At 38.4% G+C, this 18,822-nt stretch overlaps 1 protein-coding gene across 8 annotated transcripts in view; it reads right to left on the reverse strand.

Annotated features, from left to right (window-relative positions):
* Positions 1-4,328: 4,328 nt before the first annotated feature.
* LOC121393082 (zinc finger protein Eos-like) overlaps positions 4,329-18,822 on the reverse strand; it is a 36,861-nt gene continuing 22,367 nt past the window's right edge. For 2 of the 8 annotated variants that reach the window (XM_041582504.1, XM_041582502.1), the window contains 5 exons: positions 17,767-18,027; positions 15,975-16,142; positions 14,566-14,715; positions 11,370-11,501; positions 4,329-8,864 (listed from right to left, as the gene is read on the reverse strand). In XM_041582504.1, the coding sequence (XP_041438438.1) occupies positions 8,161-8,864; positions 11,370-11,501; positions 14,566-14,715; positions 15,975-16,142; positions 17,767-18,027 (1,415 nt within the window). In that variant the 3' untranslated portion in view covers positions 4,329-8,160. The remainder of the gene's footprint in view (positions 8,865-11,369; positions 11,502-14,565; positions 14,716-15,974; positions 16,143-17,766; positions 18,028-18,822) is intronic. The other 6 variants (XM_041582510.1, XM_041582506.1, XM_041582503.1 and 3 more) reach the window with 5 other exon arrangements.

Genomic DNA, 18,822 nt, shown 5'->3' on the forward strand with positions numbered 1-18,822 from the left:
TCTGTAAAACATCCGACGCGTCACATGCGTTTAGTCGCATTGTGACGTGTCGGGTCCAAGCGCTTCATCTAGTCCTGCCCTTAGTATTATGTAGAGAGTGTTGTCTGAGACAATTTGCATTTGGTTTTAGTTTTTTATTATTTGTGGGTTTTGAGTTGTTTAGCTTTTTTATTCAGCAGCTCTCCAGTGTGCAAACTCAACAATCCTATGACCCTAGCAACCATGCATTGATCTGAACAAGAGATTGGAATATGAATAGGAGAGGCCTGAATAGAAAGACGAATGATAAAAAAAATAGCAATAACAATACATTTGTTCTCTTACAGAGCATTTGTTATTTAGCTGGGGTCAGTGACCCTCATTTGGAAGCTGGAAAGACTCAAATAATTCAAAAACTATATAAAAAAGAAGAAAAAATGAAGACCAATAGAAAAGTTGCTTAGAATTAGCCATTCTAGAACATGTTAATTTAAAGGTGAACTACCCCTTTAAGTTCCCTAAATGCAAAACCTTTTTGGGATGGGTGTGTTTGGGGGGTGGGGGCTCACCTACAGGCACATTGGGCTCTATATTCTACAGTGATGCAATCTATCATCCCACAAGCCAAAGGCCATGGGTTATGTTGTCATATTGCACAAGAAAGGCCAAGGGTTGTCCTGGGTATTTTACTTTTAAAGGTGCACAAAGGACACTCAGCAAGATTAGGGTGTGAAAGTGACAAGAAGAAACGGGTTTATATAAATTAATATGACTTGTAGGGTGAAAAATGGGGGATTAAATTTAACTTATGTCCAGAATACCTCTAGGCTAGACCAATTCTTGTGCTAGATTTAACTGTCATGCCCAGTATCCTTCACAGTAACAAAAAAAAAAGGCAAACTATAGAAAATAATCCTATTTATGGATTATAGAATCCAACAATTGCAACATTCAGAAACAGGCTTTCATTGTTTTTGTGCAATTTAACATATTCACAATATAATGTGGTTATTTCAGCAGTACATGGAAATCATATTCATTTACACTTTTCTCTCTAAGAACAAATGGATCATTGTATTCTTAATTTGTTTTTATACAAGAAGCTGAACTCTACAGCATGGGTAGTAAGGATAGATAATGAGTAATTGTGTTTTGGAATTTGCATTCATCGTGTCTTGGGAATATTCAGCAGAGTCAGTGTTTTGCATTATACAAAGATAGAGTATGCATATGAATAAATGAATTAGATTTTAATGTGTGAACCATGGGAGAAGTCAATAAAATACTGTTCTGCCAATTTTTCTTTGGAAGATATTTTCCTTTTTTTCCTTGTGTACACAACTAATTTTGGCCCTATTTCAATTGGAGTAATACAGTATTCAGTGTAAAATTAAAACTGGGTAAATAGATAGGCTGTGCAAAATAAAATAAAAATTCTAATATAGTTAGTTAGCCGAAAATGTAATGTATAAAGGCTGGAGTGACTGGATTTTTAACTATCGTATCTATATTGAAAACATGTTTTATTTCACACAACCTATTAACCCAATTTTATTTTTACACTGATTGGGTCATATACAAAACGGTCAGGAGCATCAACTTATAGTCCAGTAGATATTAAAGTTATTTCAATGCCTTAGCCCTATGGCTTAGGCTGCTGTTCTGTTTCCCATGCCCATACTAGAGCCCCAATATCTGCTCCTATTTACCTCTCTACATTCTTTTGGCATGGCCCTTCTAATTCATGTCCTGGATTTAGCATATACAAAGTTTACTTAATGCAAATGGGGACTGGTAATCTGCACTCTAGACCAGCACTCATGCACCCTGGACATATATATCAGGAGGGGTGTCCCACTGGAACGTGGAAAGCACGTGGGCCACCATGTTATAAGTCATAGAACTACTGGCCATAAAAAACACAGGAGACCTTATGCCACAAGAGGGCTTAAAAGAACATTTCTAATGGACTTGTTTTATTCTAAGAAACATAACTACAAAATAAGAAGCAAAGTGCAAGCATCTGTATTTGGCAAAACTACTGACCCCCTTCCCTACTATTATAATATTGTCATCGGCAAGTGCTTGGACAGTTACTTTCCTACTGTATCATGTTCTGCAACACAGGGACTATCCATGGCTAGAAACATTTCAGCTTTGCTTTATAAAAGATCAGGGAGGTTTATTTAAAGAGAAGTGAATGAATGCTTTGAAAGGTTCTTTACAGGTTTATCGTCGATTTGTGTTTCAGCTTTGGTATACGCTGGTCTACAGACACAGTGAAATGGTTGTTACTCCCCCTTTACAAATATAACCAAAATGGAAATTCTACTGGGAAGTGATAAAGAACAGGAAAAACAACTTAAAGGGAACCTGTCACTCTAAAGAAAGAGTGTGAAGAGGAATGTGGCGAGTGCAGTGACATGTAGGTTCTGAATGGAAAGTGAAAGCAATTGACTGCCTGAGGCATAGAGGCGGAACAGGTAATATTTGATAGACAGCTCAGATATTTATAACAAGTATGGATGTTTTAATTTAAAAAAAAAATATTTGGGTTCCATGTTTAACTTGCAAAGGACTTAAATTAAATAGCTTTTTATGTGTGGGGACAGGTCCCCTTTAATGGAATACAATGAAGACCATTTTACATAATTGACCATAATCAGAACTTTGGCTTTAAACTCATTCACTAGACCAATTCCCCACCATGTGTTTGTTAGAGGTGTTGAACACAAAATAAAAGTGCATAGCTTATTTAGTAGACTCAACATTGTCCCTTTGCACGTGTGCATTGTATATTGTGTTGGATCTGCCATACTGCTTGCCTTGACATTGACTGCCTACACAGATGTCAAACATACAAGCAATAAATCAGTTGCACGTTCCACTGTGATCTGAGGGAACTTAGGGAAGGAAATAATGGCAGCTCCTACAGGCTTAGGTTTATCAATTTCAACTTGCAAACAGGGATTACTCTGCACATACAATAAGCCAGGGGGTCACCAACCTTTTTCACCCATGAGCATCTTTCAGATGTAAAAAAACGTTGGGGAGCAACTAGGGATGCACCGAATCCACTATTTTGTATTCAACCGAATCCCCGAATCCTTTGTGGAAGATTTGGCCAAATACCAAACCGAATCCTAATTTGCATCTGCAAATTAGGGGTGGGAAAGGAAAAAGTGGAAAAAATTGGTTTACTTCCTAGTTTTTTGACGAAAAGTCACATGAAATCCCGCTCTACCCATAATTTGCATATGCAAATTAGGATTCGGATTTGGTTCAGCCAGGAACAAGGATTCGGCCGAATCCGAATCCTGGCCGAATCCCGAACTGAATCCTGGATTCGGTGCATCCCTAGGAGCAACACAAGCATGAAAAATGTTATTGGGTGGTGCTAAATAAGGACTGTGATTGACTATTGTTAGCCCCTATGTGGACTGGCAGCCTATAGGAGCCTCTGTTTATGCAACTAAAACTTGTATCCAAGCAAAAAAAAATAATCACCTGCTCTGAGGCGACTGAGAGCAACATCCAAGGGGTTGGGGAGCAACATGTTACTCACGAGCTACTGGTTGGGGATCACTGCAATAAGATATGCATTTAGTTGATAATGTAGGCTTTGATCAGGCCAGTTACTTTCTTGGAGTGTCCAAACACCACAAGGATATCTTTCAGCAATTAAAAGTGCAATCAAATGAACCAATGTCTCCGTTACAAGTGGTATTTCTGCAGTGAAACTATGGGGGAAACAATGACCTTTCAGTAGCAATTGCTATCCATATACAAGGGTTTGACAACTGGCTAGACCAGATTACAGTGAAGCGTGTTGCTCAAAAGGAGACATACAGTATCAAAATGTACTTCAAATGTGACATAGGCTTCATCTTAATGGAATAAGACATTTTCTAAATATAATCAAATATTATTGATGTGGAGACAGATTGCCAAGAGGGACTTAGTATAAAGAAAGTTGATTATTTAAGAACCATACATTTATGCACATTTATAATGGACTATATTTAAAAAGTTTCATATATCCGTAGGATGACATTTCTATTCCATTTTTGTTCTCATGCTAGTTACACTCTAAAAGGCAATGGATCCTCAGATATGTAAATCACTGTGTTTTGTGGCAGTAATTGAGAAGTACTCACAGTAATGAGGCATGATGAGTGGCAGGACCAGCCAATTTCTACTTGTAAACTCAAACGAAGGGGACTGGAAGCTCCAACAACCAGATCTACAAGAGATATTTGTCTCGCTTTCCAAAGCATTTTAATTTAAAGAAACTGCAGTAAAAATTTAAACTAAACTGTAAAAAGCTTTCAATTTCCCTGGGAAATCTATTGATATAAAATGGGCAGTTCTCACCCAAACCTCTGCACTAATACATTTCGTCAGATAACTGTCCATTTAGGCAAACCCACTTCATTCCTCACTAGGTGCACAGTTTTTTTGACTGCCATTTTTTTGTGCCATTGCCATAAATGGAAGATTAACACTGGCTATAAACAAAGTATATTTCCATTTGAAGGGAAAAATATAACCTATAAATACAATTTCTGCTTTTTATTTGCGATTAAAGCTTTTGGTTTCATATTTATACTTGGGGGTGTAGTATTTCTTGTGTTTGATTTGATCACTATAGAAAACCGAATGTATAACTAGACATGGAGGAAGGAGAGATATATTCCAAATGTTGCTATCACATAAAACAGCCACAGAAAGTGGAAAATAGTCCAGCTTCTGGGATCAAAGCTAATATGCAAATATATGATCTGAACAAGAAAGCAATTATATTAGTGGTGTATTCAATATCCATTAAGATGTATGGGAATACTGATGTGGAAAGGAAATACTAAGGTCTACCCCTTCATGTGCACTGGTAATACTTACACTCAAAATAAGCATTCCATACCATAGATCATATATCATCATGACAATTTCACAGTTTAACCTTGTGTAAAAACCCCATATACTTACAATTACATTGCTGGTGTAAGACTGTAGTGTTGCTAAGAACTGGAGAAGCAGTAAATTAAAAGAACAGATTGTGGCCTTTCAGTCAGAGCTGCAACTTTGCAGAGACCCCTTTAATGTTAGTGTTCCCTCATTTAAACTTTTGCTGGGGAAATAAAATATATTAGTGAATAATTTACATCTGTATTTACATCTGCAGATGAGCAATCACAGTGTAGGATAACACTTATAACTGCTTTCTCATTCAGTCACCATATATGTTTCGTTTTCAGAGGTGCCAAAACTTTTTGTACATAGCCTTACAAGACAAATTGCCTGTAAAGAACAGATTTTTGGAGGTGTTTTGTGTTGCTTTGATTGAAATAAAAAAAAAAAAAACAATTCAACCACCTTTGGTTTAAAGCAGCAGGGAGGATGATTAGTTCTGTGTATCCCACATGTAAATAAAGAACTTCTGCTGAAAATTCACATTGAACTTGGTTATATGGATAATATGCTTCGTTTTTAAAATTGTATGTAATGGAAGTGTCCAACGGCTGTCACGTACTACTAAGTTTAAACTGAAAGTTTTTAAAATAAATACATAATCACTGGAGAAACTGTTGCAGATAAAAGGTATGTGGTTAGGAAGCCGAAGTTACAGTTTAGGAGCAATTCAGCCACTGTGCATGTGATATAAAGCACATTTTGCATTAAACAGGGCTTTAAAGAATAAGGAAAGTCTTCTTGCACTTGGGGGTGCCAAATGTTAGGCACCCCCAAGTGATTGCATTTACTTACCTGAAACCCCCGGCCGGTGCTCCTATCAGCAGAAAACTGCACCAGCCTGGGATTCTTCCAGCGAGCACCACGGACGATCCTCTTCCAGCTTCTTCTCTCTTTGTGCAGCAGAGCGAAAACCTGAACTTTAACAAAAAGTCGACTATTTCGTTCTACTGCGCATGCGTCGGCCCCGGGAAATTTGAAGAAAGAAGAAACTGGAAGGATCGCTCTGTGGTGCTCGCTGAAATAACCCAGGGCCGTTGCAGTTTTCTGCGGATAGGAACACTGGCCCAGGGGTTTAGCTAAGTAAACACAATCACTTGGGGGTGCCTAACATTTGGCACCCCCTAGTGCAAGAAGACTTTCCTTCTCCTTTAATAGGAACAAATTCTAAATCAAATCCTTAAAGAATTAAATGTTATCCACTTAAGGTATTAAATTATAGAAGTGAAGAAGACATTTGGGGGATAGTGAATACTATTCAATAACCAAAGGGCCAGAGAGATAAATCCCAAAAATAATCAGAAGGAAACACAGTGATGCTGCCATACATTGATCTTATTTCTGCATAGCTGGGAAAAGAAAAGTTTTCCCACATTTTTAACAGTGGAAAAACTTATAAACAAATTCTATGAAGCATGGGGTTGAATTTACTTTACGCTCTCTATCCTATTCAGGAAATAAAAGCATGCAATATGCTCGTTGTTTACATGATTTGAGGAATCAATATGTAAACTAAAAAGGAATAATGCAATGTAACATGCACATCTGCCTTATTTAGTAGGGTTGTGAATTGCTTCAGGATATTACAGCGCAAGTTAAACTAAAAACAAATTCAACATAGCAATAATGGAGCGATCATAAATTTGAATTGCCAACTCACCATAAGACTTTTGTTTCCTAGGAGAATAGCAAAGCATAACTGTACAGCAACATTTAATGCATAGCTGGTATTACAGTGATTATCATGCTCTGGTCAGATTTCACTCCAAAGCCTTGAAATGGAAATTGTTGGTTCCTGATCAAGATCAGGCTGTGTGTGTTTCGACATGCAACACACACACAAAAAAAAAAAATACCAGTACATAAGTCAGCAGGGGGAAAGAGGGCAAATTAAAAGCGGAAACCCTAGAATTCATGTTGTTTTACTGCAAGAGGTAGTGTAACGCTGCAGCAAATTGAACATTAATCAGGCAGCTAAAGGGAGACAAAAGTGTAACTATGGAAAATCAAATAATTGCCAGATAAAAAAAAAAGGATTTTTCTTGTCAAAACGTCACCCCTTTAGGGGGTACTTAGTCTTTAGCTTTTTTTCTCTCTTATTTTTGTTTACAGTCAGTGCAAAAGAGAAAAAGTACAGGGTATAGAGGAGGTTTACAGCACCACTGGTCTGAGTGCTGAGGAGTAAAGAGGTTTTATTTTGTAGAATAGTTTCCCATTCCTTTCCCAGAGTACACTATAAAAGGGCATCATTTTCCCAAATTTTATCTTAAACTTGGGCTGCCCTCCTTCTTCACTGGACCATGCTGGAGACATCTGGTGAGATGTGTGCATTAGTAGGGGGTAACAGACTCCGAGCTACTTTGCATTAGAACAACTTTATGTTGTAGAATGTCAGCTTCTCCTCTGTGGAGCATCAGGAAGTTTGACTAAGCAAAAACTATGCTCTTCTGCAACCACATGTGTACCCCTTAAAGACAACAAGGCACTTTAATTGAATGAACCAATCAAAGTAAGGCTTAAGCCAAGCTTGTGAGTTCCTGCAACAGTGTTACTTGACAAGCGCTCCAAGAGTGCCTTGCCACCTTTTGATTAAAATAAAGCAGAACGTCCGACATTGTTTTTTTTAGCTCTGCTCATGTGCCTTTATAGTAAAGGGAAAGTGTTACCAAAAATAAGTTAAGCTTAAATAAGTCTAAGGAGAAAGAAACCTGTGAAGGCATTAAGTATAGTGGATGTATTTTACCTGCAATTTGTTTTGTAGCACTGTTTATTATTGTGAATGCAAAGCAGGCACCTGTGTGTCATATATGTGCTCTCATTTGCACTAATGGGGCATAATAGGGAATCAAAAAAAAAGGTGAATATCCACTAAACAGGAAAACTAAGAAGGATAATAAATATGTAATGTCATAGGATAATATATACTTAGTATCAGTCAAGCCTGATTTATTTTTGGTTATGCTTTCCCTTTTAAGCTTTGTACAGAGATACTAATCCTTGCATGAATCCTATTTGTAGTTCTCTATGGTAGAACGTTTCTGCAGATAATGTTAGTGCTAAATTTGATTAAGAGATTTAAAAACAATGGAAAGTGCTTAGAATGTCTCTTTACAAAGAAACAAAAAATAAAATTGGAAATGGGGCAGCAGTTTTCAAGGCTCGTAAAAAACAGTGCTCTTTTTGCACATGATTTCATTTACTCCGTCTCCACTGTTAAACCTTGTGCTCGCCTCTCACGATATGAGATGAAAACTCGTACCGGTCCTGACAGTGGTAACCACAGATATTGCACTCAAAAGGGTCTCTGAAACCATGGCAACCCATGTGGATAGTAAACATGACGTGGTCTAGGAAAAGTACCCGGCAGTGTTCGCATTTAAATACCTTCACTTGCACCCCATCCTCTCCCAGCACCCTCAGGGATTCTTTGGCTGTGCCAGGCATAGATCGTGAAGGTAAAAGCAACCCTCCATCAGATGGTCTCTGGTCCTCTTTGGCATAGGCCGGGCTTTGCCGGCTGCTGGTAGCCTGGGATCCCCTCTCTTCATGGTTACTTTCTGTGTCTGTATTTGAGTCCTGGCAGCCATTAGTAGGGGAAGCCCCATGTTCACTACGTCCTCTGTAATGTATCTGTGTTCCATCTGGGATGTCCTCATGGCCCTCCGCTGCTTCTCTGTTTCCTGGCATGTCTGGCCGTCCTTGCATGGGCTGGAGTTGGGTATACACAGAGCTAATGACAGGAGTAATTTCTGAAATGCAGTTTGTTGGTGGTAAGCGCATAGGACCTCCCACAAATGCCAAAGAATTGCCATAAGCAGTGTCCAAAGGGTGGTGGGACACAATCTCCACATCCTTTTCAAAGCTGGAGTTCATTTCATATGGGAGATCAGCAAGGCTGAGTCGCATCTGCTTCTCCCCTGAAAGGAAACAAGCATTTTTGGCACAGCAATGAAACATAGTGGAGTACTGGAATATTCAGCATTACATATATAAACTGACCGTTAGGTTGGACTGAACTCAGACACTTTTTGTGGTATATTTACAAAAGAGTAAATTGCCTGTGTGCGTGTCTTATTCTGCACTCTGATTCCTGATTTGTGTCAGTAATTGTGGGTGCAGGGTCAAGTAAACATATAGAAATCTTCAAAAGGACACACACTCCAATAAGTTGCAGATTAAATTGTTTTTAGTATGTATCTGTACATCCAACGTTTCAGCCCACATTAAGGATAAGTGAATACAGTGACTCAATGCATTTATAGTGTTTGTTTGGAAACAGATCCGCACACACACGTTTCGGAGGGGGAAACCTTCCCTTCATCAGGATGAAGGGAGGGGTTCCCCCCCCGAAACGGATGAAGGGAGGGGTTCCCCCCCCCCGAAACTTTGAATTTCTGGTGGCATAATAAAAGGGGTGCTTTCCCTGACTGCATTTAATTGAGTGTGTGCGGATCTCTTTCCAAACACTGTTACTAGGGGACCCGGCCGGGCCTACGGATGACCAGCACCACCATTGCAGTAGAAGTTGAATACAGGTGTGCGGCGGAATTCTTACTCAATTTTCCCCATTTCAAAATTTGTGCCAAAAATGATGTCACACATGCCAAAGTTATGCATCACCAACTGTAGTATAGCAAATGTTCTCCATGTTGTGATACACAGATAAGACAGTAAAAATAAAGAGTGCACAGAGACAAACCAAAACAAGGGTACAGGATGTTTATTGAAACATTTTGTCATTTGGTGCATCAGTAAGCTTGATTTTAACACAGGGGTGTCCAAACTTTTTGCAACAAGAGCCAAATTTGGTGAGGTGAAAATGTGTGGGGGCCACCATTCAGCCTGACATTCTTTGAACCAATAACATCATTTCACTCAGTTAAACAAGGAATCACGTAGCCGTAATATTTGGGCACATTAGTGAAATGATCAGCCACTTGGTCTATACTCTGCTGCCTGTGTGCTGAAGGTGTTAGAAATAGACACTATTGGCACGTAATGTTGCGCCACTGTCAAATATTTTTTTACTTTACTGTACTGGCACGTCAGTATGTCTAATGTACCTTCAGCCGTAAAGAAGTATGTGAGAGCAGTGCGTCACTATGTGCCAGTACGTGTCTATTGCCAACACCTTCAGCACACAGGCAGCAGTATAGACCAAGTGGCAGATCATTTCACTAATGTGCCCAAATATTACTGCTAGGCGATTCCTGATCGCACTGTGCTGGAGGGCCGCATTATTATTCATTTCATGACGGAGGCTGAGGGACGCTGTAAATTTGAAAACGGGCCCTAATTAGCCCGTGGGCAAGACTTTGGACATGCCTGTTTTAACAGTATTGCAAAGAATTGTAATATGTTACTATGTTAACGAATATAACTATCAGCTCTGATATGAAGTATATAATTTGTATGAATTTCACAGGTCCTTTCAAAGAATTGATGTTTGAATGGCCTATTATCACTTTTCAATACGTACCAGTGACACCACGTACCAGTGACACCTAGTGGTGAAAAGTAGGGATGCACCGAATCCACTATTTTGGATTCAGCCGAACCCCCGAATCCTTCGCGAAAGATTCGGCTGAATACTGAATCCAAATCCTTATTTGCATATGCTAATTAGGGGTGGGAATGGGAAAACATTTTTGACTTCCTTGTTTTGTGACAAAAAGTCACACAATTTCCCTCCCTGCCCCTAATTTGCATATGCAAATTAGGACTCGGTTCGGCTGGGCAGAAGGATTCGGCTGAATCCGAATCCTGCTGAAAAAGCCCGAATCCTGGCCGAATCCCGAGCTGAATCCTGGATTCGGTGCATCCCTAGTGAAAAGGTTGGTGATGCATAACTTTGGTATGTGTGATGTCATATTTGGCACCAAATTTTGAAATGGGGAAACCGAGTATGAATGCACTGAGTCACTGTATTCACTTATCCTTGAAAAAGGTCCTAATGTGGGCTGAAACGTTGGATGTACAGATGCACAGCCTTCTTAGTGGGACTGTGGATACCCTCCTCCAATATGCAACAAAAAAAAAAAAATTACAATAAAACACAGGCTACGTTTCAAGCAAGCAACGTGCCCTTTATCAAGCCAAAAATAGTGTGTGTATGTATGTGTGTTTGTATACACACACAAACAATTTACTCTTTTGTAAATATAATACAAAAAGTGCAATTCAGTCCAATCTATAGGTCAGTTTTTCAGTTTAATTCACAATCCACAGACAACAGGCAGACAAAAGTGCTACAGGTCTACGTCAATTAAACAGAGGCGCTACAATGTTTACAATTACAAAAGACAAATTAGCCATTCCTTGTAGTATTAACCTATTTCAGAATTGCTCAGTCTTTGTAATTTGGAGCCTGATATGTACCATTACCAGTGCCCCCTCCAGCACACTTGCGCACGTGCTCTTACCCATAAATTTTTGAGGAGTGGAGCGCTTGCGTTTTGTGAGGTTGCATGCCAGCCTGTCCATAAAAGACGGCAGGTCAGAGGAGGGGTGCATCATGGCATCTGGTCCCATCTCCAGCTCTCGAATCTCCTCACCTGGAAGGAAAGGAGAGAAGAGATTGACTTGTCAATGCTATGTAGTAAAATGAGGCACAACATAGCATTCACAATTTGCTACATGGTCCAGTATCAAGCAAGCTGGCAATTTGAAGATGATGGGAGCTACATACCAACAGCCATCTTTATCGGCCTTAAATTTCTATTGTGCTTTTAGTTCTTCTTGTGTTATTACTAGGGATGCACCGAATCCACTATTTTGGATTCGGTCGAACCCCTGAATCCTTCGTGAAAGATTCGGCCAAATTCCGAACCAAATCGGAATCCTAATTTGTATATGCAAATTATTGGTGGGAAAGGGAAACCATTTTTTACGTCCTTGTTTTGTGACAAAAAGTCACGTGATTTCCCTCCCTGCACCTCATTTGCATATGCAATTTTGCATATGCAAATTAGGATTCGGTTCGGCCAGGCAGAAGGATTCGGCCGAATCCGAATCCTGCTGAAAAGGTCGAATCCCTAACCGAATCCTGGATTTGGTGCATTCCTAGTTATTACCTTCCAGACCAGGCCTGGACTTGGATTCAAAATAAGCCCTTACATTTCAAGTACACAATGGCCCAAACATCCCCCCCAAAAAGCCAAATATAAAGTGATTGTCTATGACATCTTATAGCAGCCCTTCTGGCATTTGCCAGAATCCACAGATTGCCAGTCCTGCCTGCTGTAGACATACATGCCAACAGCAGGGGTTATGATGAGATTCTTCAGCATACAAAGTCCCTACATGTATTATCCAAGTGGCAGGGGGTGCGAGCGGGCCAGGGCCCGCACCCCCTCAGGGCCCCCTGGCAGTCCGTGTGCCATTGAGAAATGCGGACTAATTCGGCGGTACGGAGGGGGCGGGGCCCGGCTGCGCGTCACGCACCAGGGCCCGCCCCCCTCAACGAACGCTACTGGCAGAGAGAAAATGGTTGCAGAGTTAGTACATAATTCCTACGACTGCAACTCCTCTGTTTTTGAAGGAACAGTAACACCAAAAACAAATTACTTTGATTACACTTTCATTTTTTGGTAATTACACTTTCATATTTTGGCAATTCTAAACCAAAATCAAAATAAACTACATAAACCAAAAGCAAATGGAAACTCTAAAACAACTTGTATATCAATTGAACCTGGCATATAGCTGTTAAATACAATCCAAAATCAACTAAAGTCTTGTTCTTAGTAACAGAATTGCTTCTGCCATATCCTCCTTCATAGAAGCTCTTAAATCTGATTTAATTATTTTCAGTGCCTGTATTTAAAGTTATTAGGAGGCGGTTGAATCCATAAAAACAAGTTAATTTCCAATACAGTATATATGCATTATTTTTTTTCCTTACTGTTGAAAAGATAAACGATCTGGTTTCCTCCATTTTAACAGGCAGCCTCAGCCAGTCCTACCTCGGCTGTTAAAGAAACTTAGACAGTTGCCGGCCATCCTGTTCTCTCAGCACAGCTGACCCATTCAGAACAGAGAATACAAATCCATCGACGAGCATACTTGCTTCTGATTGGCTCCTACTGCACACGGTAGACTGTACAGTAGGAGACCTATCAGAAATAATGCATAAATATTGGAAACTTACTTGTTTTAGGGATTCTAAGAGAGTTTTTTTATTTAAGGTGGCCATACACGGGCCGATAAAAGCTGCCGACAGTCCATGTCGGCAGCTTATTGGCCCGTGTATGGGGCCCCCCGACGGGCTTCACCGATCGAGATCTGGCCGAAAGTCGGTCAGATCTCGATCGGATGGGACGAAAAATCCCGTCGGATCACGGCTGCATCTGTTCGTTGATGCGGTCCCGCGATCCGACCCCCGTTTCCCATGCGTTAGGATCCAATCGTTGGGCCCTAGGGCCCACGATCGGATCAGCCCGATATTGCCCACCTCAAGGTGGGCATATCGGGGAGAGATCCGCTCGTTTGGCGACATCGCCAAACGAGCGGATCTCTCAGTGTATGGCCACCTTTACCAGGGTCGCTATATTCCCCTCAGCGATTCCCCTATGCATTTTGTGTTACGGCTTGATGGAAAAAGACTGACAGGTACATTCAATACACTGAAAACCTTTTTAAAAAATGTCTGTCTCCTCTTATACGTGCTTATGGTCAAGTTATGCATCAAAGTCATTCGTTTTTTTGTATAGAGCCTTAAAATTCAGAGCAACAGAGATGCCAACCCAGATCTAAAGTCATCTGGGGGCACCTTGGTTGTGCCCCAGGCCAAGTTCCAGCCCAGTTCCCGTTCTGCTCTTGCGATGCTCCCTGCTTCAGACAATATTGGAGAAATTTGAGTGAAGATTCTATACTGACTGTGGGAGACAGAACGGTTACCTCTGGTGATCTCTTTGTTGCAAGATATTGAAACATGGCTTTTGAAGGACAAAACTTAGAGCAACCAAGTGATAGAACATGAGGTTAGAGTGAGGCTGGTTAACAGGAATTTAAGAACACCCACACCACTTCACATTAAATATATACCTTTTAAAGGTTTTTATTAGTATTTACTGAAGAGTGAGCAAATACTGTGTATTAATCTCAATATGTCAGACAAAGACAATGTGGTGTTGGTAAGCAAGATTATTAATGGTAAATAAAACTGTATCAGAAACCATAAGAATGACCGATTCTTGATTGGAGCTGTTAAATGTCAGCAAAATTAGGAAAAATATAGAATAAGTCAGATGTCAGACATAAATAATGAAATAGCCACTTACATCCCAGCCATATATATATATATATATATATATATATATATATATATATATATATACATCATTTTTGTTTTTGCACCTTCAGAAAGTCCTGTGAGTGCGGTTCTTTTGCTCTACTATTGATTTATTATAACCAGCACCTAGGCAGTTGCGCTTGTTTTGAGTGCACCAGATTTTGGACTTATATATATATATATATATATATATATATATATATATGTCTATGTATGTGTATCTATATATATATATGTATAAAATACACATATAGATAGCGATATACACATATATATTATATACATACTTGTACATATGCAGTTCCCTCCCTGTGGTCCCCATTCACCTGGATGTGCAGGTAAGTGCTGGGCTTCATTGCTGAGGCTCTGCAAATAGTTGTGGCAGCGCTCTTTGTGTTCTTCCAGTGTGTTCTGCTGCTTGTAGCTACGGCCACAGTAGTTGCATTTGTAAGGCTTGCCGACTGTGGGGGAGGAGACTGGAAAAAATGAAAAACAGAGCCTGCCCATAAAACACGGATATGTCTTCTAAAAAGCAGCTTGCAGAAGGGAGTATGCAGCATAATGTGAAAGCACCATGCAGCCCCACAGATGTTTGCAAAATATATGAAATGATCCATTTTTATAGCTACAGTTCAGTATTTACAACACTGAATGGGGTGAACACCACACACACACGTGTGTGTATGTATGTGTGTGCGCGTGTGTGCGCTTGGCATCACATGGAGGATTTAAAGTTGATGGACTTTTTTTTCAGCCCAAATTAACTATTATGAGCATCAAAATGTTGTTTAACAGAAAAACATTAAATAAAAATGATATATACACATTAAAATATGTTTGGTTCTGAGATCACTCTCCAGGAGTCACCGCATCAACCAAATGATAGCTTCGATTTGAGGTATTTTCAAATATCCCTGACGGTGTTAGTTATGAAAGATATAAATTGTAAAGAACATTAACAATATTGTCAAGGATCTCAATAACTTTCTGATTATGCACATCTCAGACTGTCTACCATGTATATGAACGGTCATACTGATCATGTACGTTATTACTTCCTGGTTTTTCTTTACTGATTTTGGAAAAACTCAAATATAACTGAGCAGGTACCAAGTGAAATTACTATGTGAAATTGTGTTTGTCTTAAAGGACTTTTTTTTATTTTTTTTGCATAATAAAAGAAAACACAACTATAAGCAACTTTCCAACATTAAAAAAAGTTAGTGCTTTAAAAGTTATTTGTAAATGTAATTGCTAATGAAAGCAGCATTTGCTTAACTCCTGGTTGTTACTTTTTAAAAAATGTTGCAGAAGCCAGTCTCCTCCAGCAAAACAGGTCTGTTAATCGGTTGGCTTGCGTTATATTGTTTCAAAAGCCAGAGCCACCAGGGCAGAGAATAGAAAGGAACAGACAAACACTGCTTTCAATAGCAATTCATCTACAAATAACTTAAAAACCATATAAAATTTGTTATAAATGTATACTGCAAAGTTGCTTAGAATTAGGTTTTCTTTTATTAGGCAAACAATTATTTTTGGGGTTGACATGTCCTTTAAGTCATACTTTGCTTCTTCTTAAAACCCCTATCTCAATATTCTTAATTCACTTTTAGCAACACTACATTATACAGTTTGGTTTATACAAGAAGATGTAAACCACCAATATGGTACTCCAGAGTGACAATAAATAGCAGAATTCGGAAGAGGCTAGAATTGAAATGTCATTTAGACTCACCAGCATGCGTGCGCAGGTGACCCGAAAGTGCATCCCGACGACGACAAGCGTAGTTACAGAATGGGCATTTGAAGGGCTTCTCACCCGAGTGCAGTTTTATGTGCCGTAGGAGATTCCCCTTCTGAGTGAATGAGGCACCACACTGGTTACAGTGAAAAGGACGCTCACCTAAGACAGCATTAAACAAAGTCCTCACTGATTGCTGCATCCCACAAGCAAGCCATAGTGTGAGAAAAACAAAAATGTGCCAGTGCATTATACTCTTAAATATAGCAGGAAATGTGCTTTAGAAAGTTATGTTTCAGGTTGACTAATTGAGAATGACTGCAAAAACCCTACTGGCCCCGTCCATCAGTTCACTTCACTTCTGATTTTTAGCCTACAGTGAAACCAGCACCATATATCCCTACGAGAAAACATATCTATGCTGTACCCCAGAACACACCATGAAATAAATGTCAAAATGCCCCATCAGAGAAGAAAAAAGGCAGGCCAAAAGGGAAGGTGTAAGTTAATATGTTTTCATCCATTCACCACCTAAATTTAAGTCATCCATATATATGTATAGGACTACATGCTTCAAACAGAGAAAACCGTAAAAATAAATAAAATAGGACAGCTGTAAATATGTATATTTCTTCCTTCTACTCTTCTCAACATTCTTCCTGTTCAGATGAGTTAATTTTAAACAAATAATTAACGTTTTTAAAATTATTACTTTTTTCTCTGTAATATTAACCACTGAACCTTGTACTTGATGGTAATTAAGCTGCATGAATCCATATTGGGTTTATTTTGATCCAAATTACAGAAAAATCCCTTATCTTGAAAACTGCAGGTCCCAGACATTCTAGATAACAGATCCATATATATATATCCTTGTCTTCAAATCCTTGGAGTGCTGTCCCACCCTGCACCTGTATCCATTTATCTTTTGGATTAGCACCCAGGTCTTTTGCCACTTATGGTGTGCGGAACATCTGCATCTCTATATATATATATATATATACATATATACACATATATATATATATATATATATATATATATATATATATATATATATATATATATATATATATATATATATATATATATATATATATATATATATATATATATATATATACACACACACATACATATATACATATATATACATACATATATATACATATATATATATATATATATATATATATATATATATATATATATACATATATATACACACATTATATATATATATATATATATATATATATATATATACACACATATATATATATATATATATACACACACACACACACACACACACACATATACATATATACATACATACATATATACATATATATATATACATACATACATACATACATATACATACATACATACATACATATACATACATATACACACATACATACATATATATATATATATATATATATATATATATATATATATATATATATATATATATATATATATATATATATATATATATATATATATATATATATATATATATATATATATACACACACACATACATATACATATACATATATATACACACACACACACACACAACCCCCCCCCCCCCCCAAAAAAAAAAAAAGATTTATGATGCACAGAAATTCACAGGAGAGCGAGGGCAATGTGGTATTTATACATATATACATACAAAATGCAATCATCTTCGATAAATAGCATTTAGGATAAAAACCTTAGAACTAATTATAAAATGTTAAACCAAGTTACTATTACACAGTTAGTGCCTTACCTGTGTGACTTCTTTTGTGCACCATCAACACATTAGGTCCAATGCATACCATTCCACAAATATCACATTTCAACTTCCCGTTTGGGAGGCGGATGCCGCCTGGAGAGTGAGGGTCTTGTCCAGGACCATCGCAGTAGCCCAGAGGCTCAACCAGTGAGTCATCCCCCATTATCTCATCTTCCTTCTCGCTCAGACGGTCTTCATGGGAAAGTAGGCGCCCAGACTCATCGTCACTGTACATCTCTACTTTAATAGAGTTTGCTGTAATGTAGACGAATGAAATAACTAACTCTTAGTGAATAACTTACATACATTAACTGTTATAAAAAGCATCATAAACGTAAGCAGTTGATCATTATTGTATTAAATAATTTAATTTGCTTCCTGTGTTCTTCATGCCAATTCCAATGTGTTTCGTATTTGTGGACAAGTCTTAGCTTCTTCATAAACAGGGCCACTGTTTATAATACTGTTTATAACCATCATTGTTTTTTAATTGAATTTGATTTGTGTGAATTAATAGGCTGTTGTACTTATCTACAATTCACACAAGAGCAATTTTCCTGATAGAAATGACTGGTGCCAAAGCTCTTAAAAGTTGTACTTTGTATTTCCATAAAAAGACCATTTTAGTAGTTTAATACTAAAATAAGCAGAGGTTTAACAAGCTTAGTTTTTACTTTTAGAAACTGCCAAGTGTTTAAGGTCAGAGCCCATGTCTCAATAAAGGCATTTTAAGAAAAGAAACTTATGATTGGTGCTGTCAATAACATAAAATTTAGTCTAAACGGATGGAAGGTGGAAATAGTTGGACTTGCACCGAGTTAAAGCAATTTGGAGGTTACAGGTGCTGACTAAGAAACCTTTTAGAACCTGGTCAGAAGTAAAGCTGCCAAGCATAACATGGTTGCAAGGGTCATCTCCCACACCCTTAGCAACCATTATAAACAAAGCAGCTAAAGTTCCATCCTCTTCCACCACCCCTTGCCCACATACAACTTAGATTTATGACACAAGTTCTTCCTAGTAACAATGGCACTTAATATGCTCAGTATA

Source organism: Xenopus laevis, chromosome 2L (assembly GCF_017654675.1).
Source record: "Xenopus laevis strain J_2021 chromosome 2L, Xenopus_laevis_v10.1, whole genome shotgun sequence".
Lineage (NCBI taxonomy): Eukaryota > Metazoa > Chordata > Amphibia > Anura > Pipidae > Xenopus > Xenopus laevis.